General features: G+C 41.3%; 2 protein-coding genes across 8 annotated transcripts in view; one reads left to right on the top strand and one right to left on the bottom strand.

Annotated features, from left to right (window-relative positions):
• Positions 1 to 9,761, bottom strand: part of naa35 (N-alpha-acetyltransferase 35, NatC auxiliary subunit) — an 89,826-nt gene extending 80,065 nt beyond the window's left edge. Inside the window, exons 1-2 of the mRNA XM_078568089.1 lie at positions 9,660 to 9,761; positions 318 to 446 (exon numbers count right to left, since the gene is read on the bottom strand). Coding sequence (XP_078424215.1) covers positions 318 to 441 — 124 coding nt within the window. The 5' untranslated portion in view covers positions 442 to 446; positions 9,660 to 9,761. The remainder of the gene's footprint in view (positions 1 to 317; positions 447 to 9,659) is intronic.
• Positions 9,762 to 9,937: 176 nt separating this feature from the next.
• agtpbp1 (ATP/GTP binding carboxypeptidase 1) overlaps positions 9,938 to 26,488 on the top strand; it is a 360,842-nt gene continuing 344,291 nt past the window's right edge. For 3 of the 7 annotated variants that reach the window (XM_078568065.1, XM_078568001.1, XM_078568076.1), the window contains exon 1: positions 9,947 to 10,133. Coding sequence is in view for 2 of the 7 variants with exons in the window: in XM_078568055.1 (XP_078424181.1) it covers positions 10,129 to 10,133 (5 nt within the window). In the remaining 5 variants the exon portion in view is untranslated. Of the gene's footprint in view, positions 10,134 to 10,398; positions 10,470 to 26,488 lie in introns of those variants that run through there. The other 4 variants (XM_078568039.1, XM_078568055.1, XM_078568028.1 and 1 more) reach the window with 4 other exon arrangements.

Below are 26,488 nucleotides of genomic sequence, written 5' to 3'. Positions count from 1 at the left end.
CACTGTTGCTGTGCCAAAATCCTGGAACTCTCTTCCTAACAGCACTAGGGGGCCACATGGACTGCAGTGCTCTAAGAAGGTGGCTCACCACCACACTGGCCTAGTCAGTGATGCTCACATCTCAAGAACAACTAATAAAAAAAAGAGCTTTTGGTCAGACAATAAGGAGAGGAAGAGACAGAAGCAGTAAACTGGCATAAAAAATTCTGGGGGTGGGAAAAGATATAGATAGAATAGATATTATACTATTCGGATTACAAGAGACTTTCATTTATCTGCCATTGAAAAAAAGCTGCTTAAGATATAAATGGATTTACCTTTACAGCAATCTTTGAATTCCTTAGTAATGTCTACCCAGTTTGCATTACTTTTTTCCATCTTTTCTGAGATGCCAAGCCCCCAGCCAACATCGTCTTCATCCAAAGATGCTTTTGTGACCATGGTAACTATGGAGATCAAATTGTACAAGATAAAATAGACCTTACAAGAAGGACATTGTTTATATTTCCTGTTGTTTAAAGTACTCTGTGCAAATTAAAGATTTGACTTCCTTACTTGCTCAGCAATGGCAAAGGTATGGTTTTCAAACTTTCTAATGAGACCTTCGGAGGCAGTGTCAATTACCAATACAGCCAATGTATTGGTTGCAGCAAATAACATTCTAGTAAAATAACAGACACTAATACATACAGCACACAAGTCTTTTGCTAGGCAGACAGAAATTTGATAACCAGGAACCTGTTGGGCCTCCATTTGAAAACCGTGTCAATAGTGAGCACTGTTATCTACTTCTTTAGATTTTTCTTGTTTTATGGATATACTGTGACCAATATTAAACTACCCTCTTTGACATCTTGCACACTGATCAAATATTGCAATCCGGTAGAGACCACAATTAAAAAAAAAGAAAACTGAAATCCCAGTTATTTACTAACAGAATAAAGCCACAAGACTCCACAGTTGAAAACAGGATAAATTTTACTATACAGTAGTCAAACAAAGCAAACCACCTATACATACTCTAACACCTAGAATCAACTTAAGTCAAACATGAATTCACTGGCAAATTGAAGTTGATTATAAACTATAAATTACACATTAAATGGCAGATACAATTAAAACAGAATTGGCTTAGCAGTCCATTCAACAAAAAGGTCAACCTCAGCCACAAAACTCTTTCAAAACTTTGTCTTCCGCACAAAGAATTGCAGTTCTGATCCTTCTAGGATTTAGTCTGATCCCCAGCTGACAGCAGTGCACAACCAACCGGGTTCCACGGGTACGGTCTTCACCAAAATGGGAAAACATTAAAAACCTTCTCAACTCGGTCTGGATGGCATAGATCTATCAGTGCTATTTTCAAGTAACAGAAACAGCTGCAGTAACTGTATATTTGCTTATTCTCAGCTTCTGGATTGAGCCTCTCTTCTTCAGCTTGCCAGTTCTGTATCAATGGACTCATTTATTTCTACTGAACTTGGATTTATGTGTGTTGATTTATGTTTTCAACCAGGTTCATTTGCTCTCGAAGTTTTGGTTTACAAATGTAGTTTTAGTTTTCATTTCCTTAGATACTGGGAGGGGCAGTTTCCCTTTTTCAGCTGGGATCAAAATCAAAAAATATTAGGTTCAAAACCACGGATTCCATCACACAAGCAGCAATATTAAAACGTATGAGCAAGGAACTGAGTGATGCAGTTGGCTAGCAATGTCCTTTCTCCTTTGGGGCCTGGCTTTAAATACATCTCAGGCTAATGGGATAGAAGTCTGTTTTCTCTGCTAATGGTAAGAATGCACATGAAATTAGATTAAGCTGTCTCAACACAGTTGCTGATAAATGCGTGCCAATAATACAGACTCCTAAATTGACACTGAACTAGCAATCTCACTCAGAGAAGTCACAGAAGCCACAATAATGGGCAGTGCAAGAAATAGAAATGGCGTTTAAGGAGTGTTCACTAGGAATTGGGCCAATGGAACTTGGTGAAGCAAGTAGATTTATTGCCCTCCTTCCTCTGTTATGATCACTGTTTTAGCACAATTGTCCAGGTACAAATTTTAATAAACTATGGGGTTCCTTGATATCATTGGGGTAAATCCACTGTCCATTGTGACATTGAGCCTTAAATATCATTACGGTCCAAGACTTAATTCCTTGCCCATGTTGAGTTGGTGATCTCAGCTTAAGTTGTAGTAGCAACAATTGGTTTCAGTCCTCCTGAGCTGGAGAGATGGAGAGGGAAAATCAGCTTGGGTTCCTACTTTGATCAATATCCAGTGAGAATTGTTGGAATGTGTACTGTAGGTGTCAGGTGAAGACAGGATTGGGCTTAGCTCTCTCCTCTTGATCAAATAGGTTGTAAATGCTCACTTCATAGATTCAAATATTTTAATATGCAATTGTATGAAGTATCAGAGGGCCCAATGACCGATATACTCCAAACATAAATTAATAGCTTCTGGGAAGGAGGAAGCAAGATTGGAATTATATAAACATGAAATTACATTTCAAAAATAAAATCACTCATGAGTGCTGCTTCTATACACTAAAGGTTGTATTTCTCATTGACAACAACTTCACAAACTTATTTGATTTAAGTAATTTTACCAGTATTTTGGTGCATCTACATGCACTAAAATAGGCAAAGACAAGTAAGCAAGCTCGTGTTCAATTATAGGGCACAAGTGGCTTTATCCAAAATGACACAGACTATTTCAGTGGCCAGCTATCTCATTCAATCAATACCTTGCTTAGCACTAACTTACAGATCTGTAAATCTTAAGTACTCAATTCTTATTGTTGCGATTTAACAGACATTACACAATAAAAATTATAAGCCAATCTTGGTTAAATGGATCAATCTGATCATTTTAAACATTTAGACAAATCATTGTCAAATTGTGCCAAGTGACAACAATTCATAAGCTTCAGTTACTATAATTACTTAGCTTGAATAATTGTATGATTTATAATTGAGATATTGCACAAAGATTCACAAATTACACAAATTAACTAATTCCACATGCAGTAACTAATTCAAGTATATTATCAGTGGCATGATAGGTTCAGTTAAAGAAAGCTGGATTAATTATCTTTGTGATACTATTTGAGAATACTGTAACCAGTTCTGGTCAGATTGCCTCCAAAGGGTGCAATGTTACGATGAAATTTTATGGAATACATGTTGAATTTTACAAAGTTTACAAACTGATTAAAACTATCAGAAAAAATGTGACATCATATCACCAGCACTAGAGACTGCTACTGCATTATAACAGTAAATTGAATAATGTTCAAGTTTAAAAAGTGTTCAGATAGCTTCTGTAACACCGTTTACAATTTTGTTATGAGAAGAGCCCTTGCAACTTTCCTAACAATGAAAATTTCACCCACAGTAGGAGGCTTGCAAACTGAGCTGCTTCTTGCAGGTGAAATATGATGCTGTTGAACTGGGACAAGAGGTGCTGCAGCAATAGCATTGCTGGGACAATTCTGCAGCATTTTGATCAATGATCTAGTACAGTGAACTGATAATGCAAGTTTAGATCTCTGATTACTTCTCGTGAAACCTTTAGCCTTTTAATGAAGAATTTGCCTTTATTTCCCTTTAGTGATTTATGAATTTTGACTGCATTGTATCATGTGCTACCCTAATTATTCAGCAGCAGCATAGGGACAGTTTCCATAAAATTGCTCAATACACATCCAAGTGGGATAAAAGATCATACTTTTGGATCAATGAGTTCTGCAGCAGGTTTGTGGAAAATCTAACAAACCTTATTAAGGTTGTAAAACAAAGTGAAAATCAGAAACAAGTTTGAAAATAACAATGAGAATAAAGTGGGGCAGTGAAATTTTTAGTTGAATAATTAGTAGCACACGATAGGATGCAGTCAAAATTGATAAACCACTAAAGGAAAATAGAGGCAATTTTTTCATTAAAGGGTTAAAGATTTCATAAGAAGTAACCAGAGATCTAAGTGACTTGTATTATCAGCTCACTGTACTAGATTATTGATCAAAATGCTGCAGAATTGTCCCAGCAATGCTATTGCTGCAGCACTTCTTGGAGTGGAATTGAAGCCCTAGGTCAGACATGATCATATTGTATGGCAGAGCAAGCTCATATGGGCCATACAACTTATTCCTGCCCCGATTTCTTGTGAGCATCCACAATCCTCTGGGGTAGAGAATTCCAAAGATCCACAACCATTTGAGTGAATAAATTTCTCCCTATTTCAGTCCTACATGATGGACTCTCATCCTGACACTGTGCCCGTGTTCTAGAATCCCCAACCAGCGGAAACCACGTCTCAGTGCCTATCCTGTCTAGCCCCTTCAGAGTTCTTTTTCAATGAGATCACCTCTCATTCTTCTAAACTCCTGAGAGTATAGGCCCAAGTTACACAGCATCTCACCAATAGGACAACCTTCTCATCCCAGGGACCAATGTAGTGAACCTTCGCTGTACTGCCTCCAATGCATAGGAGATAGCAACAAGAATAAGTTATATGGCTGTGCCTGCTTCGCCAGCCGGTAAGATCATGGATGAACTTCTTTATTAACTCCAATTCCTTGCAATATGCCCATATCCCCTGATTGAAATGTGAAGGAATATGGGGGTTGGAGAGATAGGTGGTAACATCACAGTTCCATTGCTATGGCAACACAAACAGCAGCTCTGCAGTGAGGATCAACACAAATAGCTGATTTCTTCTCTCCTAAAATACCTTCAGGAGATGCTTTTAATGTTTTTAAAAGGTCACAACAAAGTATCTGCCACTGGGGAAATCTTGTCAGCAGAACATGTCTGCGGCTTCAAATCCACTTCATTTGCAAAGGGCTTGCTTAATGAAGAATGTCCAGTCCATGGGTGTACCTCCATCACTGTATTTCACTGCCACCCTAAGTGCTTTTTATGCACCCCTTGGTTTGGAACTTGGGTGATGGTTGGGACCATTGCTTAAAATCTTCATTGGATAGGCACCAAGGTCCAAGCCAGCAAGAAAACAACCATAGGGGAGCCCCGACACCAACAGGGTGAAAGGTCGAAATCAGTCCTGATAAATCCACCAAAAATTGCATAAAACCTAAAACATTTCAACTATCACTTGTCCAAAGAGATCCACCGTGGTCTCTCCCATGATAGTCAAAGGGCCGAAAACTCAAGGCATGGTTTTGATGCACACCCTAATCGCCATATTGGGGTGACTGTAGCTCTTCACCCTGTGGCTTTTAGTGATGAGTATGAACAGTGATGGGACTACAGCAGCAGCAGAGGCAGCCACTCCTGTGTAGGTCCGTGCAGAGCCTGCCACTTGCAAAGAATCACTGTTGAAGCTTTATGAACTGCGGCACCCCCCCCCGCTTCCAAATCTCAGGCTTAATATCTCTCAATAACCGTCTTTATTAACACATGAGACGCTGAAAAAGAAAAACCATCCTGTCCTTAGACTGGGATGGGAGAGTGTCTTCCTCCCTTCATGCTATTCTAACACAAAAAAATAATTTGAAACACAACCTAATCATGTTGGTTGCCTCTCAGAGAGAGAGAGACAGAGAAAGGGTGAGTAGCATTGAAGGGAGGATACAGGGCTGAGGTTGCCACCCAAAATTTGGCTCGGTGGGTGGGCGTTGGAGTGATGCACCTTCCCAAGATTGTCTCTGGCAGTGATGATTTTCTTAGTAAAGGAAGGTGTCTTCAGCCTGGCAGCTGAAACTGCCCAAGCACAGTCCTCCACCAGATCTTACTAATTAGAAGAAAGAAAGAAAACTTCACCAAGGTATCTTCAACTGCCCCAAGCCCAGCAAGTGGACCTGCACACACTTAACACATCCCTCATGATCATCCAGCCTCCATTTTCTTTAGTCCCCCCACCTCTAAGTAACAGGCTTCATGAAAGTGCACCAAACACCACCTCTTACTGATGGCTTGTTACTCTCTCAGTTGTGAAAGTTTTCTGCCGTTATTGTTGACTCTTCCTTCCTCTGTCTCCTCCTCCCAATATTGGAAATCAACAGCAAACCAAATCAAAATGTTCTCTCCTCCTGGGCTCCTTCACTCCCTTTCTCTCCAAGGCTCCATGCCACAGCAGCAATATCAGAATCAGCAGCAATACCTCTTCTCACCATCCAGCAATGGATATTCTTTTCTAGAAAGCCAGATGGTGAAGGATATAACATTAGCCATTCTTCCCACACTTTCATAAGCATTTATTTAGAGTTACGAAGATTTTCTTTTCTGCTGCAAATTTCTGATACTCTGATTGATGAATTCTCCCGTCACTTCAATGATAAGCATGCAGCAAAAAAAAAAGACTGGTTTACAGCCTCGTTTGATGTCGTCTCATGTATGACATTGAGTCTCTATTTGCATAACCAATTGCAAATACTGTATATGAATTAAGTGTTAAGAGGGATGGATGGGTATGATATTACAAGTGCCTATTTGTAGATGCACGAGTGAACCTCCAGTTGATACCCACATTCTGCATACAATTAAACAATTAATAGGAACATAGGACTTAGGGGCAGGAGTAGGCCATTCAGCCCTTCGAGCCTACTCTGCCATTCATTAAGATCATGGCTGATCTGATTGTAGCCTCAACTCCACCTTCCTGTCTGTTCCCCTTCATAATCCTTGACTCCCTTGTCTATCAAAAATCTGTCTAACTCTACATTGAATAAATCCAATGACCCAGCCTCCACTGCTTTCTGCGGAAGAGAATGTAATTTATAAAGATAGTACACAATTAACAACACTCCACTAGTTACATCCTGCCATCACAAATAATTTGTTTATCTCTAATATCTGTCGGTTAATCCATGCTAATACAATACCCATAATCCAATAAATTCTAATCTTGTGTAACAACCTTTGCATGGTACCTTATTGAATGCCTTCTGAAATTTCAAATATACTACATCCATTGGTTCCTTTTTAACTAACCTGCAAGTTATCCCCTAAAAAACTCCAATCAAATTATCAAATACAATTTCCTTTTCATAAAACTGTGTTGAATAACCATAGTAATTTTCCAAGTACCCTGTTAATACATCATTAATAATAGATTCTAGCATTTTTCTTACTACTGTTGTGATCCCAGCTGATGTTACTACTGGATAAGTGTCGATAAGGTTCCCAGGATGGAATCTTCCTTGATAGATCCGAACTTTTATTTTTTGCCTAGAAATGTTCAGGGCGGCTACTGAACAGAATCATAGGAGTCAGCTGATAACTTATAACAAAAGAATAACACATTTATTAAACAAGAAAAGATGAACTATATTACAATACTCCTTCACCCACAACTATACTTTTATAGGTATATACAGATTCATAAGGATAACACAAGTTACAAAAGCTATTATAAAAGCTATCTAAAGTTTACTGTAAGCACACAATCCATATAAACCAATAGAAACCTGTGATCACACTCTGAAACCACACTCAAACACACCATCCCAAACAGATGCTTTGGATCTCTCATCAACTCCCCCGAGACACTTGTCACATGGTAAGCCAACCGGTCTCACTGAACTCTGTCTTCCACACAAGGGTTTCCAATCTCCACTCTTGAAGAACTTGCGTTGGAATCTTCTCCCAAACAACACTTTCTATCGGACGCCTTCCAGAAGGGTCCACCTCCACGGTTTTGATCTTTCCTTCCGATGTTCCTCTCCGCTGGATCATCACGTGCATTCAAGCTTTGCCTTTCCATGCACTCTCTCTCTCAGATACTCAGCTGTGTCCACAGAACACCACTGCTTCACATGCCCATAGTAAAGAGCTACAAACCTTTGGCTGTCTCCTTGGATCTTCTGGCTTCTTGCAAGCCTATTTTGCTTTAAGTCTGCCTCCTGCAGCTTTCTCTCTTTAAATTGGAGCCTTTCCCTCTGCTCCTTGCTTTAACTTCACTGAAACAGGATCTTGTTCAGATTCCTGCTGTTCTCCCTTGACTTCACTGTCATCCTGGGACTTTTCTCCAGTTCCACTCCCTGGTTTTGGGACTTTTCTTTTCATTCTTTGGAACCTGCTTCTGCAGTTCCCTCTCCTGTGTCCAGCTTCTTCTGGCATCTGCTTCCAACTGAACTAAAACTGCCATTCTGTCTCTGTGAGCCCCCCTGTTGCTAGGCAACAGCATAGTTTATCCTACTTCAAGGGTCATAAAACATTATTAGAATGCAGGTATACAAACAAAGCCCCCAGAGTTGCAGGTATCAGTTTAAAGCGAGACTAAAACTCAGGTTCCCTTAACACAGAAATATAGATTAAACTCAAAACTTTAAGCTAAAACTTAAACTTAAAACGATAGCTTATTCCTAACACCCACAAATGCAAATACGACTCACTTAAACTGTCTCTAGTTCCTAAGGCTATATATGTCAGGCTAATTGGTCGATAGATCCCCATTTTGTCCCTCCTTCCTTTCTTGAACAGCAGGGTTACATTAGCTGTCTTTCAATCCATGGGCACAATTGTAGAATCTCAAGAATTCTGGAAGATCAAAACCAAAGTATCCTCTATCTCTGCAGTGAGCTCTGTTAAAAGGCCATCCGGGCATGGGGAGTTGCCCTGTTTAGTCTCATTGATTTCTCCAGTAACTTTTCTTTACTAATATCACTACTTTTAAGTTCCTCAATCTTATTGGATCCTTGTTTCCTCAAAACTTCAACTGTGAAGACAGATACAGATCCTTCATATCTCAGCTATTTCCTTATTCCCCATTATAATTTCTCCTGTCTCCATTTTTAAGGGACCCACATTTATTTTCACTAATTGCTTCCTCTTTACATAGTTGTAAAAGCTCTCATCCATTTTTATGTTTCTTGTTAGTTTACTCTCATATCCTGTTTTCTCCTTCATTATCAATTTCTCAGTCATCATTTGCTAATTATTAAAACCATCCCAATCCTCAGGCTTACTACTCCTTTTGGCAACTACTTTTAATCAAATATTATTCTTAATTTTTGTATTTAGCCATGGTTGTATCACTTTTTCAGGGGAGTCTTTATTCCTCATGTGAATGGTTATTCTGAACTAAAATGGTAGCAGGCAAATTCACCTCAATATAAAGTTGCAGTTTTTAAACAAAACATCTAAATAAAATGAGCTATTGACTTATAGTTTCAAGCATACACTAAAATACTTAATGAAAGATGTATTAAAAATGCAGTACATTTTAAATAATATTTATATTCAAATTTGTCAGATATAAAAAATAAAATATTATAGAAAAATTGATGTCATATGACGGAGCCAAGCACTTACTAAAGCTCATTGGTAGCCATAAAATATATTCATTTACAATTCAAACAGAGTAATACCATATTAAAATTTAAATCTATTTACTGAGATGTATAATAGCATGTGCACATTAGAATTAAAAAATAATCTTCGAACGTAACTTTTTTCCATTTAGAATGCACTGCCTGTTTTCTATATCTTGTGGTACATTTAGAAAGTGGATTATTTTAAAAATGAAATCACGTTCATGGAAATATCGGAGGCCGTGGTGTAAAGTTGAAGATGAATGAAAATGTCACACACTGCTTAGATCTTTATGCACAATAATTTATTTTTTGGCAGGGGGGGAATGTGTAACTGAATGACTACCAACCACACGCTAGATCGCGGCATTTCACCCTCTGCCATTACCTTAGAGTGATGCTGCTTTCAGTCCATCACCGTGTCCTGTCAGAGGAAGCCATATTCCGAGTTCAGCCCACTCCCCGCTCGCCACTCAGCCGTCACTCTATGCATGTTGGGAACTGTAGTCCGTACGGCGGACGTCGGGTCCGCGCCACATACGAAAAGGCCTCCAAGAACTACAAATCCCGTACGATAACACGATAGGAAGGTCGCCGGGAACTGTCGCGAGATTTGGTTCAAACGGCGCGCTGTGGATTTGGCCATTTCCTGTAACGGAATTCACCGCTGCAGCTAGGGGGAGGGGGTGTGGGGAAGGCAGTTGATAGCGTTTATTTCTGTCATAGCTCCTGCTCAGGCTTTAATGGAGTCAGTCCTCAAGAGATTACTCATTCATCGAGATCAGTATGACAGAAAGAGCTTGCGTGTATGAAGCGCCTTTGACAACTTCAGGGCGTCGCAACGTGCTTCACAGCCAATGAAGTAAGTGTGGTTGCAACAACAACAACAAGACGCTGCAGCAATGAGCTGATAACTAGTATTGAATGTTGGGGTGAAAGCAAAAAAAAGAGTCATACGGACTCGAAACGTTAGCTGTGTTCCTCCGCAGATGCTATCAGACCTGCTGAGTTTTTCCAGGTGTTTTTGTTTTTGTTTTGAATGTTGGGGCGCCGGGAACGCCTATCCTGCTCCTTGTGCAGGAGCTCTGGTCTCAGTCACATTGATGCAGATTAGTGTTGCTGGATCAGCTGGGAGCTTCATGGTCAAGGGGGCCGAGATCGATCTGCCGCAGATTGATGCTGGAAACTCCGGAGAAAAGTACTGTGTTTGTAGGCATTTTGCGCTAGCGCTGCGATAGTTCGGCACTTAACTCTGCACCGCTATTCGGATTTAAATCTTCTATCCACATCAGCTGCTCACAGGATAACTCAATACTAATTCACACAGGCGAAGGAATGCCCACCCATAATAGGTAATAGGTGGTTTGCATTGTGGGATAGTATCTTGTTGCCATTTCAAGTTTCAGCCATTAGAAAAGAAAACGGAAGCCCCTTTTTTGTTCGTGATTTCTCGCCTTTTGTAGCCACGAGTCCTGTTACGATCGGATCGGTCGAGAATGGCACTTATTTTCCGTGGCTAAATTAGTATTATACTTGTACTTTGTAAGCAGTCATGTCTGTGGAGGAGAGTCTGGCTTGCCCTGTTGTGGACTTGGATTGCTGGTTAATGCAGGGCAATTTGATTGCATTTACTTGTGAATGATGTAGTGTCATCATTTAGCTTGTGTTCAATACTGCGTATGATCGGTTGTGGCGTTTAGTATTCTGCATGGCATATCTTGGGAACAATGTGATCCTTTTTATATTGTAACAAATTTAATTTCCTTGCACAGAGTTACTTAGTTGCGTAAGAAACGTTTGGAGAGACAAGGGAAAGCTTTTCCATGATCCTTATATGTAGCAAAATCTTAAATGGTTTATGAAAACTTCCTCTGACTTTTTGCAACATAGCAAACATTTACTAAAATGTTGATGGAAAAATGTGACCCCAAATTATGGTTACAGGTAGGTAGTATGCAGCCTGCAGAAGGAATCTTTCAATATATAAATTAATCCTGTTACTTGATCAAACTCCAGGAATAATTCCAATCAGAATTGGCAACCCTAATCTTGATGTGGAACAAATGTGACTAAATTCTCCCTTCTGGAATATGTAAAATATTTAAAGTAATTGCCTTTTTAAGTATTACCTTGGACAGTCGCTTGGTAGTACAGAACTTGAATATTCTTGAAGCTTTTCGTCTTGCACTCATCAGGACAAATGCAAGAATGCCAAATTTTAAATGATCACAGTTTGTACCACAGGAAAAAAGGGTGCTAATTGGTTGGCAAGGCAACTCTGGCTGAGGCATTGCCATGGAGAAGGCAACGGGGAACTGCAGGGCTCCCCAAGCTTCTGGATAATTCAAAAAGGCACCAGGCTTGAACATTTTTTTTTGCAAACAAAAAGAATATGTCGCTTCTAGCTATCAGCATGCTCAAGATTGTTCAGCAAGTGTTGCCCAATCGTGGAATTGCATCTAACAGACATTTTACTTTGGGTTTTGCAAGCATGGGCCAGTTGAGTACAATCAGTACTAATTATTACTAACAGACGAAGGAACATGTTCTTTGATTTTTTTAGTTTATTCATGGGATGGGGGCATGGCTGGCAAGCCAGCATTTATTGCCCATCCCTAATTGCCCTTGAGAACTAAGTGGCTTGCTAGGCCATTTCAGAATCAACCACATTGCTGTGGGTCTGGTGTCACATGTCGGCCAGACCAACTAAGGACAGCAAATTTCCTCCCCTAAAGGACATTAGTGAACCGGATGTGTTTTAAAGACTTTTAATTCCAGTTTTTTTTTATTGAATTCAAATTTCACCATCTGCCATGGTGGGATTTGAAACCAGGTCCCCAGAGCATTACTCTGGGCCTCTGGATTCCTAATCCAGTATCAATACCACTACACCAGCACCTCCCACTTCAGCCAATTGTTGGAATGCGTGACCTACTTCCTGGTATCACACCGGCACTGAAATTCATACATGATATTGCTCAGTTGTGTGGTAGGCAGAACTTTTTGGATGGATGACAGCAACCTGTTAGTGGAAAATGTCACTCGCAATGGCATTGCATAGTAGCAGTATGAAACAACTTGCTTAACCAAATTTTTTGAGACATTTTGCCTTTTCAAAGTAATTTGAGGTAGACCAGGCACTTTTCAGGTCTGAAAGCAGCAATCTTTGGCTGATTTGTGAGTTTGTGCTACACACAGTGAACAGTGATCTGATTGGGTTAGCCATTGCCCACAGGATAGCTTTAATATACTCTGTGTCAAGCTTGCAAGGCGAGCAAATGGTTCTAGCTCTATTTACATGTTTGATGATAAGGCCAATCTTATTGATGTAAGAAAATTAACATTCAAGGCCTCATGATTCCACCAAGGTGGCCTTTCTCAGTCAGCACCTAACTGCCAATCTCTCAACCTACAACCATCAGGAGCCACATGGTGCCTGGTTGACCCTAAAGTCCACCATAACGAGCACCTGTGAAGAGGTCCTAAATCTTTCTACCAGGAAACTTTGTGACTTGTTTGATGAAAATGATTAAGAGATACAGGACCTGAATGAGTGTAAGCACAGATCTTTCAATGACTGGAAACTCCACCAAGGCTCAAGAGAAAAGCAGCAGTCCTACAGGCTGCTGAAGGAAGTAGTACAGCATAAAAGAACAAATGATAGGAAGGAAGATCACAGAAGAGCCAGCAACTCATGGACAACAACGATAGGCATGGTTTCTTCAGCGCTATCAAGATGATGTATGGCCCAGGTACTCAATGGCCCACCCTGCGGAGACTCAAACATAGAGGGGAGCTCATCAGGAACAGGGAGGCAGGCAGTGCTTGGTGGAGAGAACATTTTGAAGAACTCCTTAACCGAGACTCTGTCTTTGACTCAAATGTTCTCAACACCCCATCGCTCTCAGTGCTACCCTGGCCAACAGCGAAGTTGAAAAAGCCATTTAACGGCTGAAAAACAACAAAGTCCCGGAGCGTATGGAATCCCCGTTGATCTTCTGAAGCATGGCAGAGATACATGCCTGGCATGGCTGCACAACCTCGTATACCTCATCTGGGAAGAAGAGTGCATGCCGGGGGATCTTGGGGACGCTGTGATATTGACAATATTCAAGAAGGGAGAGACATCTGATTGTGGTAACTTCAGAGGAGCCTCCCTGTTGTCTGCTACAGAGAAGATCATTGCGAGGATCCTCCTCAAACATCTCCTCCCAGTAATCGAGGAATTTCTTCTGGAGTCAGTGTGGTTTTCATCCATTGAGAAGTACCGCAGATATGACTTCTGGGAAGGGAAGTGGAGTTGAAACCCAAGATCAGCCATGATCATATTGAATGGCAGAAGAGGCTCAAGACCATGTGGTCTACTCCTATTTCTTGTGTTCTTGTGATTTTCACTGCATGATAAATTCAAGAAAATGCAAGGAAGAGCATTCATTGCCATACATGGCTTTTTTCAACCTCATAAAAACCTTTGACTCCATAAAATTTCGCAGTTGACTGATTGTCCTCCTCAAAATTGGCTGCCCTCAGAAATTTGTCCCCATCCTCCACTCACTCTATAATGATATGCATGCCGTGATCCTCGCCAGTGGAACCACCACAAATCCTACCTCGGAAAACTGGGGTCAAACAAGGTCGTGTCATTGTACCTCTCCATTTTCCTCATTGCAATCCTGCACCTAACCTCCAGCAAATTATCTCCATGCTTATGGGCACTCAACAGAGCAAATGGGAAACTGTTCAAACTACCGTGCCTTCAATCCAAAACAAAAACCACTCCACCCTCAGTCATGGACCTTCACTATGTAGCTGACACTTCTGTGTGTGCACTCACTCAGAAAGTGAACTCCAAGTCATTGTCAATTACTTTTCTAAAGCATATGAGAAAATGGGCCTTTTGCTAAACACCCGACAAACTAAGATTCTCTTCCAACCAGCTTCCATAGCAAAACACATCCCCCTGTTGATTCAGATCAATAGTGAGATCCTGGAAAATATGGATCTTTTTCCATATCCTGTGAGCCTACTTTCGGTGAAGGCAGACATTGACAAAATTCATCATCACCTCCAATGTGCCAGCTCAGCCTTTGGCCGACTGAGGAAAAGAGTATTTTAGGGTCATGGTTTACCAGACAGCAGTGATCCCTGTGCCCCTAAATGCTTCAGATAGTTGGGTGACCTATAGCAGGCAGCTCAAAACACTGGTGAAGTACCATCAGTGGTACCTTAGTAAGATCCTCCAAATCCAGTGGCAACAACAGCAATGTCCTCTCCCGAATCAACTTACCCACAAGAACAGGGCATTAAGGCACCAGTTACTGAATACTAGCTCTGCTGGGTGGGACATGTTGTTCACGTGCCCGACACCAGACTCCTGAAGCAACTGCTCTACTTGGAACTCTGTTGCGGCAGAAGATTCCCAGGAGAGCAGTGGAAATGTTTCAGGGATGTCCTCCAAGCATCCCTGAAGAGGCCAAACATATTGCCAACTCATGGGAAACCCTGACTTGTGATCAGCTGAAATGGAGAAGGCTCATTCCGAAAGACACCAAACACATTGAGAGACTTTGCTAGGAAAGTGTAGAGGTGAAATCGAGGCGTTGGAGGGAGTATACAAACTTCCAAAACAACCTATCTACCTCACCCTTCAAGCACCATCTTCTCCATGTGATAGAGTCGGACAATTGTGCAGTGGACTTATCAGTCATCTCCGATCCTATCGAATCGGAGAGAAGCAGGTTATTCTCGATCCTGCGGGACTGCCTGAGAGAAGAGAAATGTTCTCCCTGTCTCCTTCCAGTAACAGGCCTTCTATCATTTGTTTCTTCTTGTAGTCTGCTTCAATAGGTTCCCCCATACCATCTCTCCCCCCCCCCCCCCCCCCCCATTTTACAATACAAAATAGACATGCTATTTGACAAGATGTAAGGGAAATGCTGAAGACAGACGATGAAGAGCTGTGAGGATGATCACTGATGGCAGAGGTCTAAGCTCTAAGGGAAAATTGGGAAAAAAAAATTAGGGCTTTTCAACCTGGAAAGGGGGCACCATAACCCTTGACTCCCTTGTCTATCAAAAATCTATCTAACTCAACCTTGAATAAGTTTAAAGACTCAACCTCCACTACATTCTGGGGAAGAGAAAGTTTCCCCTCATCTCTGTCTTAAAATGGAGACTTCTTATTCTGAAACCATGACTCCTAGTTTTAGCTTCCCCTACAAGTGGAAACAACTTCCTGGTATTCACCCTATGAAGTCCCCTCAAGATCTTTTATGTTTCAGTAAAATCACCTTTCATTCTTCTAAACTCCAATGGGTACAGGTCCAACCTATTCAACCTTTCTTCATAGGATAAGCCCTTCATCGCAGGATTAAGTTGAGTGAACCTTCTGTGAACTGCTTCTAAAGCAGTTATATCTTTTTTTCAAATAAGGAGATCAAAACTGTACGCGGTACTCCAAATGTGGCCTCACCAAGGCTCTGTACAGCTGCAGTAAAACTTCCCTACTTTTATATTCTATTCCTCTTGCACTAAATGCCAACGTTCCATTTGCTTTCCTAATTATTTGCTACGCCTGCAAATTAACTTTGTGATTCAGGTACCAGGACATACACATCCTTCTGTACTACCAAGTTCTGCAATCTACCAAGACCACTAACCTCTCCACCGCAGCTCCTTCACTTTGTCCACCCTGGTCGCCCTTCCTAATTTTTCCTCTTCTGGCTTGGTAACAATTTATTTTTTTGTTGCATGTCTGAAGTGCCTTAAGATACTTTCTCACATTAAAGGCACTGTACTAATGCAATCTGTTGTTGGATGATGAAAACATGTATTCCACAGCACTGGCATTTCTCATTTTGCTAAGCACAAGTTTACTAATATATTTGGGGGAGAGTAATACTAAATAAGGTAGCAAAATGTACCAACATGGTGAAACATTCAAGATTCCAACAACCTTGTATAGATAAATTTCACCTACCCATTGTTCTGTGTCTCCCGTGACAATCTTACACTGATAATTCCAGACCTTCAACTAGAAGAATTCCATAAAACAAGTATAAGCCAGCAATTTTAAAAGCCCTAAAACTGATTAGTACAGAAAGATAACCAATTTTAAGATGCAAAATAATTATTGCTGTTTTCCACACCTTTTGGCCTATTGTGTTATTCACTGTTTGTACAGTATTTTAGAAAAATACATTTTGAATGAAACTAGATTGAAACTGATATACAGAACAGAATCGCTGTACTATTTTGGTTTCAGATAATAAATCGAGAAACATTCACTGCCTGATTCCTCGACCAGAGAAAATAGACTTTTTGTATTCAAATCTCCTACTAAATTATGGTACCAATTAGTCATGATCTAATTAAATGGTAGAATAGACTTGAGGGGCTGAATGACCTACTTCTGTTCCTATAAATCTGCTTTCAGCCTTTCGTGAAAATATTCCCAGAATCTTGAGTCTCTCCTCGTTTGTATTAGAGGCAAGTTCAGACATTATGGAGATAGAAATTCGGGCAGTGAGAAAGAGTTCATAAATGCTGAGGGAGGAAGAGTTGATCAGATACTTGAACACAGAAAGGTATAGACATTTAAGAGAGGGAGAGACTGGAGAAAAATCAGACACAAGGAATGGGAGAAGTTGAGATAAATAAGGTAACGGCACAAGGGAGTAGCACAGGCACATTAGGAGAGGGAAAAAAAGTAAATAGCAAAGCAATATGGAGGAACTTTTATCCACAGTAAGTGATAGATATGGAACCACCAGACAGTAAAAACATTGTATTAAAGGCAGAGAACTATAATTGCACATAACCAGGCACAAAGATTAAGAACTTCTCTGAAGGAGAGTCATATGGATTTGAAATGTTAGCTCTGTATCTCTCTCCACAGATGCTGCCAGACCTGCTGAGTTTTTCCAGCATTTCCTGTTTTTATTTCAGATTTCCAGCATCTGCAGTTTTTGCTTTTATGGAAGATTAGTTTGTCATGAGCGGAGTCACCCATAAGGATATGCAAACAAATTCACTTTGCTCCAGAGTTTCATAATTGTGCTTTAACAGTATTGTGTACCCACTCCAGTGCAACATTTATGACTCAATACTTTGAGTAGAACTTTAGGGATGGCTCACCAGTCTTATCTGCAAACTGCAATGTTAATGAAATTCATTTGAGTTTCAAGGATATCAGGCAACTAGAGGTGGCTCCTTGGCAACATCAGATCACTACAGCAAATAACATAATTTGCTTTGTATGGCAAAAACTTGTGAAGTGTTACACAAAGAAAGAAGCTTATCCCCGGAATGAAGAGGACAGATGGCTTACTGATAATACCCATTGCCAAAAGCTCCTAGGAGAGCAAAATTAGCTATTAGGCAGATTACATGAAATTTAGAAAAAAGCACAGCTAAAAATTCATTTTTGATATGTTTTAATGGATTTTAAAACATTTTTGATTGAGAGCATTGTCCAATCATTGGAGTTATTGCCAAGTTTCTTGAGTCCAAAGAATTTATGGCAGGATTTCAGTACAGTTCAAAGTATTGGATAATGCACCTAAAAGTGTCAAAAATGAAGTTTAACATCATCAGAGTTCATTTGCCACTTGAAAAATTTCTAAAATCATCATTTAAATATAGTACTTCTGTATAATTTAGTCTTTTCCTCATGTGCAATTCTTAAAATATTGGGTATTGAGCTGCAGCTCAAATCATGAAATGTTCATGTTTCACTGCACTTTCATTGTAACTAATTTCTTTAAAAAAAAACTATTCATTCTTGCGATATGGGCATAAGTTGCAAGCCCAGCATTTACTGCCCACCCTCGGGTGCCTTTCAAACGATGGTAGTGAACTGCCTCCTTAAATCACTGCAGTGCTTGTGGTGAAAGCACTCCTACAGTGCTTTAAGTCGGAAATCCCTGATCTTTGACCTAATGTCAATGAGGGAACAGCGATATATGTGCAAGACAGAATGAGTTGAAGAGGAATTGGAAATGATGGCGTTCTCATGTTCCTACTGCCTTGGCCTTTTAGGTGATAGAGGTCATGGATTTGGGACATGCTGTCAAAGAAACCTTGAAGAGTTGCTGGGTCAAAATCCTGGAACTCCCTCTCTAACGGTATTGTGGGAGTAACTTCACCATGTGAAACTTCAATAGATGAAGACCCAGCACCATCTCCACAAAGGCAATTAGCCTGCTAATAACATTCATATCCAAAGAACGATTTTGCAAAAAAAATCAGCAATAAACACTATAAACTTAAAGGCATCAAACTGCTTTTTTTAAAAAAAACTGTGCACAGAAGTTGGTCAGATTTCAGTAAGTGTTATTGTTGTTATATTCAAGTAGTGTTAAGAACTCTACTGTTATGCGCATGTATGCATACGTATCCAGGATGCCACATCACCCTACTGCACTACAGTAGCGTACCAAACTAACTATCATTCTGCAGAACATGGAGAGGTGCAAGAAATACATTTGTGTCAGCTCCAGTATTTGTGTAAGACTGATTATTTTGAACTCTCCTGGGAACCGCAATGCATAACGTGATGGCAGCAGATGCTTGTGAGTAAAACCCAATCATTATAAACAAAATAAATGCAGATAAAAGCAAAATACTGCAGATGCTGGAAATCTGAAGGAAAAACAGAAAATGCTGGAAAAACTCAGCAGGTCTGACAGCATCTGTGGAGAGAGCTCTGTAGCTTTGAACAAGGATCATACGGACTCGAAACATCAACTCTGTTTCTCTCTCCACAGATGCTGTCAAGCTGCAAAATAAATGTAGAATTAGATTGAGAAAAATAAATCTGAATTAGTGCACAAGAGAGAGAAAAATTGAATGAATCGTGTGAAAATGAAAAGGTTGTCGCCACAATAATGAATGCACAGCTATAGCCCAGGATGAATTGGGAGGCTGTTGGTGTCGTAGAGGCACTTGAGGTTTAAAAAGTGCAGTTTTACATGTGGTCATTTTCTAAAAGGCACTAGCGAAGAAGAAAGTTTCAGTTACATCCTTTTGAGGACAGAAGAGAAATGTTTAAATCTTTTCAATGGCTGGGCGATGAATGAGGACAGCAAAAACCCAGGTAAAATTTTTGAGAAATTCAGCGCCCATCCCCAGCTAAAATCAAACCAACAGATCCACAGAAATGAATTTCAAAACCTGAGGCAGGAACTAGGTTAGCCTGTTGACAATTTCTTAATGAGATTAAGAACTGTGGGCAGCAAATAAAATTCAAGGAAGTGGATGAAAGGCTAGTAGATCAGCTCATCTGGGGCTCTGCATGCCTTGATGTACAAAAAACCCTGTTTGGACAGGACAAGCTCACAATATCACAGGCTGACACCGCCAGAGCATACGAAGCCACGAGTAGACAGATGAAGATGTTGACTACCTAAACGGCTAACCTTTGGTTAAGTCAAGAAAAGGGCAGCACGGTTGATGCAGTGAAACAACAAAAGAATGTGCACCAGACAGAGGGAAAGATGTGCAAGAGCTGTGGATGACGACATGAGTTCACAGACAGAAGGAAATGTCCTGCGTATGCAACAAACTGCTGAGCTTGTGGAAAGCCCAATCACTGGAAAAAGATTTAGTATAAGGGTCTGGCACATATAGGATTAAAATGGGACTGAGTACAGTGATGTAAGAAGGCACATTACCCAGACCCAGGATCAGTGTGGTGTTGAGCAGAGATGTGTATAGACCCAAGCATAGACACAGCTGCTAGCTTGTACCCTTTACTGAACATATGTAAATAGTTCCAGTAGTTGTTTAAAACTTATAGTTAACCCACAGAAGACTATGGAGACTTCTTTAAGACATACCGATGTGTAACCAGCACCCTCTGTTAGAATCATCTCTTTGAACTGGATTTTTCTTTTTAAAAATATGGAAGGACATTGCAGCACTTGGACATTTGGAGGCTGCCAATGAGTTTTTTAGAAGGGTCAGAAGTTCACCTTTGGAACTGTCAACAAGCAAGCCTCTTCCAAGTAATTACATGAGCTATATGGTACTTGAGAAGGAGTTGTTTGTTTGTTTTGAACTGCAAAGACCTTTAATGAAGCTGGAAGACAAAAGGGCAATCACATGGCGGCGGCAAACCTTAAGCCTCAACCTGTGATTTTGCTTTCAGTCTTGTTGGGAAAAGGCTGAGAACAGAAGGCTACCCTGACTAGCTCTCTCTCTCTCCCCCTCTCTGCTTTGTGAAACTGTGTGTGGTTCTCAACCTGCAGCCACATAATCCTCACCTGAGTGTAGTTTGTCTGCATAATTTTGGACTTGCTCGCTGAGACAGGAAGAATTAGTCCAGCTATACTCTCCTCCATGCTGAAGCATTGTTGGTGAACTTCCCGACATCTACTGGGCCCAGCGGCATATCTTCACCCGAGGGAACACGGACCAACCGCATCGAACCTCCGTGAGCTTTAATTTTTTCTCTTTCTAAGTTTTTTTTCCCATTTGCCCGACTCTGCAGAGACTACCTATGTGTCTTTTGTTTGCCTGTGTGTATGCGTGTCCGTGTCTGCTAGGGAAGTTATAAAGGGTTAGTTAGTTACACTTCCAGATTACAATCATGTGTCAACCAGCTCTTTGAACCTGTTTAAAAGGAATTTTTTATTTTATAATAAATTAATCACCCTGAGTTTTTTGAAAGAAACCTGGTCAGTCTCTTTTCTTCTGGGTACTAGAAGTACAGGTACACAAATGGCCATTTTGATGAGAAAATTAAATACTTAAATTAATGGTATAGCCTGTGGAGTAATGGGCCTTGATAATTCGCGCACTCCTCCATCTCGGTCGTAACACCTCCCAACATGGTGGTAGCAATGGGGTTAAAAACCCAGAACTTGCTAAAATGCACAGGCAAACCGAAATGCTGGAAGACTGAGAAAAATTCAACAAAGCATTCTGACCTGAAAAGAAGCTCCGAGGTGCAGAGGAAAAATTGCTAGAAAATGCTCCAGAGAAAGGCCTGGAAGCTGAAGGCAGAGTTTAAAATTTCTTACTGCAGGAGAAGACTCTCATTGAATCTCCTTTAGGAAGCCCAGCTTCAGAGTGCGGAGTGGACAGAGCCTGTAAAAGTGAGCTCAATCTTTTAAAATTCCAGGCTGCAGCAAGTCCTGAGAACTCCTTCAAGCAATTCAGTGTTGGAAGTGTCATTTGAAAGAAACCCATCACTAAAACCTGATCCCCGAGTCAGAGCCTGGGCAATGCCAGCTTGAAATTCAGACAGCTCTTAAAGCTGCACAATACACTTTAAATTTTTTTAACATGGATCACAATTCCACACTTACAAGTCAATTTGGACTAATCCAAGGCCCAGACTAAATGCAAAATTGGGGACTTTGGAGGAAAAGATCCTGAAGATACAGCATTGCTTCAGGTTTAACTAAAAAGTCAGAAGAAGAGCAGGTGAACACACTGCTTTACTTGATAGGTTCAATTGTGAATAATGACATTGTTACACTGGGAATTAATGAATCATCTGCAAAATTCAAAGAAGTACTAAAATTATTCTGTGTTTATTTCAATCTAAGGAGCAATAAAATACTCTAGGTAAATTCAACAAGAGAGCCCAACTAAGAGGGGAACCAGTTGATTCATTCATCAATGATCTGCACAGAGTGGCAGAAGGTTGTGAAATTGGAGGTTTAATGTCTGAACTCATCAACAGAGTAGTGGTAGGAGTAACAGATGATGTCCTCTCTGACCTCCTAGAAGCAAAGGAACATTTAACCCTAGAAAAAGCAATCCAGATAGACAGTCAGAACTCCGTGAATAGCACAGGACCATCTTAAGGGGAGGGAATAAAACCTGCAGAGTGCAGAGGCCAACCCTCAGTCCAGTTTATTGGGCCACAAAGACACAGGGACACTCTAAGTCAAAGAAAGCAAATCCTAAACCCCCACCAGCAGAGTGACTGTGCCAGTGTTGTGGAGTGAAGCACCCTCACTGGCGAGATCAATGTTCTGCAAGTGCAGCCAAATGCCTCCATTGCAACAGGATTGGACATTATGGCAAACAGTGCAAGGCAAGAACTCTGAAATGCATGGAAGACCCAAAGATGATCCATGAGGTCGAGACTGCAAACACAGAAGACATGCAGCCATGCTTCTTGGGTGAGGTCAAAGATCTTGGTTTCTCATTTTGGAATGCAGACATTTCTGTCAATGGCTGTCTAACAAATTTTAAATTTAGATGCAGGAGCCAGCTTGACAGTCCTATAGGACAAAAAAATATGGCCGAAAGACCTCTGGCTTTGAACAATAGGCACATCATTTTATGTGCCCGGAGGAATCTGACTTTCCATCCTTGGTATGATCCTGGAACCACCCTGAGGTAAGGCAGCAGACAGACCTTGGATCTGATGTTGTACATCCGTAACCAGCCTTTCTCTCTCCTGGGTAGGGATCTCCACAAGACGGCAGGTGATGTCAAGACAGCCACTGTCATTCACCAAACAGAACTGCATGCTGCCGAGTACTCAAACAAAAAAAAAAGAGTATCCTGACTGGGACTTCAGCTCTCGACTGCCTTCTCTCTCTATGGAGCAGGTTTGTCTGTTCTCATTATAGGTGCCAGAAAACCCTCAATTGTCAGACCTGCCAACCATCCAGGTAACCACGATGCCTCCAGTGGAAGAGGTGAAAGAGTGTGTTCAGCAGTCCGAGAAGACTCTGTCTTCGCCCCTGACAACAATACAGCAGGTCAACATTGCAACTACTGTGGATATGGTGCAACTCCCAGCTGGCATGCCAAAGCCACAAGAGATGTATGGTAGCAACCGTCCATGGCCGACAGCGAAAAGCAGAGGTGAGCATACCACTAAACCTTCTTTGTGCCACAGGAGTGCTCTTCCTCAGACACAGAGGACGTTGAGATGATCCATATGATGATGGAAAAAGCAAAAGAAATGACGAGGAGACAAACACAATGTTTGTCCACCCCGCAAAAAATGAGTTAGAGTAGCAGCAACTACCAATCACCGCAGCAGCCAGACCAACCAAGTGTGGCTAACACGAAGGAATGGAAGAAAAGAATGAAAGCATATCCAATGCCAGCTCAACCTCAGCTGAACAGGAAGAGCCAGCAATGACAGAGCCTACCACTCCGACTGAACTGCGGATGAGATATAGAAGGATTATAGACCCAACTGGTTCAATGATGTCCTTTAGGGAAGGAAATTTGCCGTCCTTCCTTGTACTGCCCGACCTGTGATTCGAGATCCACAGCAATGTGGTTGACTCTTAAATGCTCTCTGTAATGGCCAAGCAAGCCACTCGGTTGTATCAGACCACTAGAAAGTCAATAAGGAATGAAATAGGACAGACCAAGCATCGATCTAGGCATTGGAAGTGACAATGGCAAACACAGCCCGACAACCCTGCAAAGTCCTCCGTACTAATGTGGGGGCTTGTACCAAAGTTGGGATAGCTGTCCCACAGACTAGTCGAGCAACTACTTGACATTGTCATACTTATGGAATCATATCTTACAAATAATGTCCCAGACACCACCATCACCGCCCCTTGGGTATGTCCTGTCCCACCGGCAGGACAGACCCAGCAGAGGTGGCGGCTCTTTAGTATACAATCGGGAGGGAGTTGTCCTGGAGATCCTCAACATCGACCCTGGACCCCGTGAAGTCTCATGACATCAGGTCAAACATGGGCAAGAAAACCTCCTGCTGATTACCATATACAGTCCCCCCCCTCAGCTGATGATTCAGTACTCTTCCATGTTGAACACCACTTGAAGGAAGCACTGAGGGTGGCAAGGGCACAGAATGTAGTCTGGGTGGGGGACTTCAATGTCCATCACCAAGAGTGGCTCGGTAGCACCACTACAGACTGAGTTGGCCAAGTCCTAAAGGACATAGCTGTTAGACTGGCTCTGCGGCAGGTGGTGAGGAAGCCAGCAAGGGGGGAAAAAAATATTTGACCTCATCCTCGCCAACCTGCTAGCCACAGGTGCATCTGTCCATGACAGTATCGGTAGAAGTGACCACCGCACAGTCCTTGTGAAGATGAAGTTCCGCCTTCATGTTGTTACAAAAGTATATAATTTTCATAATATTCTGGTTTATTGTAATGTAGGTGTATGGGTATGAGATTGGTTGAGTTTGTGTGATTTAATTACATCTTGAGTCAGTTAGGCTGCAAATTTGGAATTATCAAAAGAAGCTAGATGTAGAAATGTACTTGAAATGCTAATGGGTAAAGATGGATACTGGCTTAACATGCAGGGTGTGAAGGGAATTTACATTTTATAGGTAAGTGAAGTGATTGTTTGGATTTCAAAGGGATGTTAGTCTGTTTGCTCGATAAGCAAGGCTAAGGAGTGTATTTATTTTTCCCAAAGGTTACTGACAATATTGGCAACATAATGTAAAAAGTTTTATGAGAAAGATACAGTTTCAAAGACATATGGAATAATAGAATCTACATATTAAAGAGAGAGAAACATATATAAAGGAGAATGAAAGGCTATGTGAGGAAAGGGCCATGTAAGATCTAACAGGAGTTTGTGAAACAGCCTTCAAGAAGCCTCCAATCATTTGTGCAAAAGTTTGCTGTGTCCGGCAACTGAAGTTGGAAAAAGCCATTTGGAATTCCACTGTCACGTTGGTACTGGTTTGCTGGTTTTGTTTTAAATCTAAAATCTATTTTGGACTTAAAGGGGGTGTGTAACTGGGAGTCAGGTTAATCAGAAATTTTACGAGTTGTTATAGTATTAAGTAATTATAGCCTTATGTATGTGCTTGAAATCTTTTTTGTTAATAGATATTTTAACTTAATGTTTAAAATCTCTAAAGGTCTTGGTGGACTCGTTACTTCTGAATTCAGTGCACACATCTTCTCATAATAAATACAAATTACAAAGCCATTGTGATAGCGTGACCAAGTTTCTCTTGTGCATTTGGTCCGCCTAGCACACATCATCTGCTGCGTCATGGAGGATACCCTCCATTGTGTTGTGTGGAACAACCACCGTGCCAAATGGGATAAATTTCAAACAGACCTGGCACTCAAAACTGGGTATCCATGGATCATCGGCAGCAGCAAAATTGTATTCAGCCACAATCTGTAACCTCATGGCCTGGCAAATCCCCACTCTACCACTAGCACCAAGGCAGGGGAGCAACCTTGGTTCAATGAAGAGTGCAGGAGGGCATGCCAAGAACAGAACCAGGCATATATAAAAAAGAGGTGTCAACCTGATGAAGCTACAACACAGGACTACTTGCATGCCATACAGCATAAGCAGCAAGTGCTAGATAGAGCTAAAGAATTCCACAACCAACGGATCAGATCTGAGCTCTGCAGTCCTGCCACTTCCAGTCGTGAATGGTGGTGGCCAATTAAACAACTCACTGGAGGAGGAGGCTCCACAAATACCCCCATCCTTAATGATGGGCGAGCCGAGCACATCAGTGCAAAAGATAAGGCTGAAGCATTTGCACCAATCTTCAGCCAGAAGTGCTGAGTGGATGATCCATCTCGGCCTCCTCCGGAGGACCCCAGCGTCATCGATGCTAGCCTTCAGCCAATTCTATTCACTCCATGGTGATATCAAGAAACAGCTGATGGCACTGAACACTGGCATCTACCAGCCAATGTGGAATATTGCCCAGGTGAGTCCTGTGCACAAAAAGCAGGACAAATGCAACCCGGCCAATTACTGCTCCATCAGTCTACACTCGATCATCAGTAAAGTGATGGAATCAGCAGTGCTATCGAGCAGCACTTGCTCAGCAATAACCTACTCACTGACACTCAGTTTGGGATACCCAGGATCACTCAGCTCTTGACCTCATTACACCTTGGTTCAAACATGGACAAAAGAGTTGAACTCCTGAGGTGAGGGGAGAGTGACTTCCCTTGACATCAAGGCAGCATTTGACCAAGTGTGGCATCTTGGAACCCTAGCAAATGAGTCAATGGGGTTTGGGGGTTGGGGGGTGGGGGTTGTTGATTGTGGAAACTGTCAGTTGGTTGGAGTCATACCTAGCACAAAGGAAGATGGTTGTGGTTGTTGGAGGTCAACTTCTGAGTTCCAGGATATCATTGCAGGAGTTCTTCAGGGTAGTGTTCTAGGCCCAACCATTTTCAACTGCTTCATCAATGACTTTCCTTCCATCATAAGGTCAGAAGTGGGGATGTTCGCTGATGATTGCACAATGTTCAGCACCATTCATGA

The sequence above is a fragment of the Cetorhinus maximus genome, chromosome 2 (assembly GCF_964194155.1).
Source record: "Cetorhinus maximus chromosome 2, sCetMax3.hap1.1, whole genome shotgun sequence".
Lineage (NCBI taxonomy): Eukaryota > Metazoa > Chordata > Chondrichthyes > Lamniformes > Cetorhinidae > Cetorhinus > Cetorhinus maximus.
The sequence above is the reverse complement of the archived record's forward strand: the minus strand, read 5'-3'. Positions and strand labels throughout refer to the sequence as shown.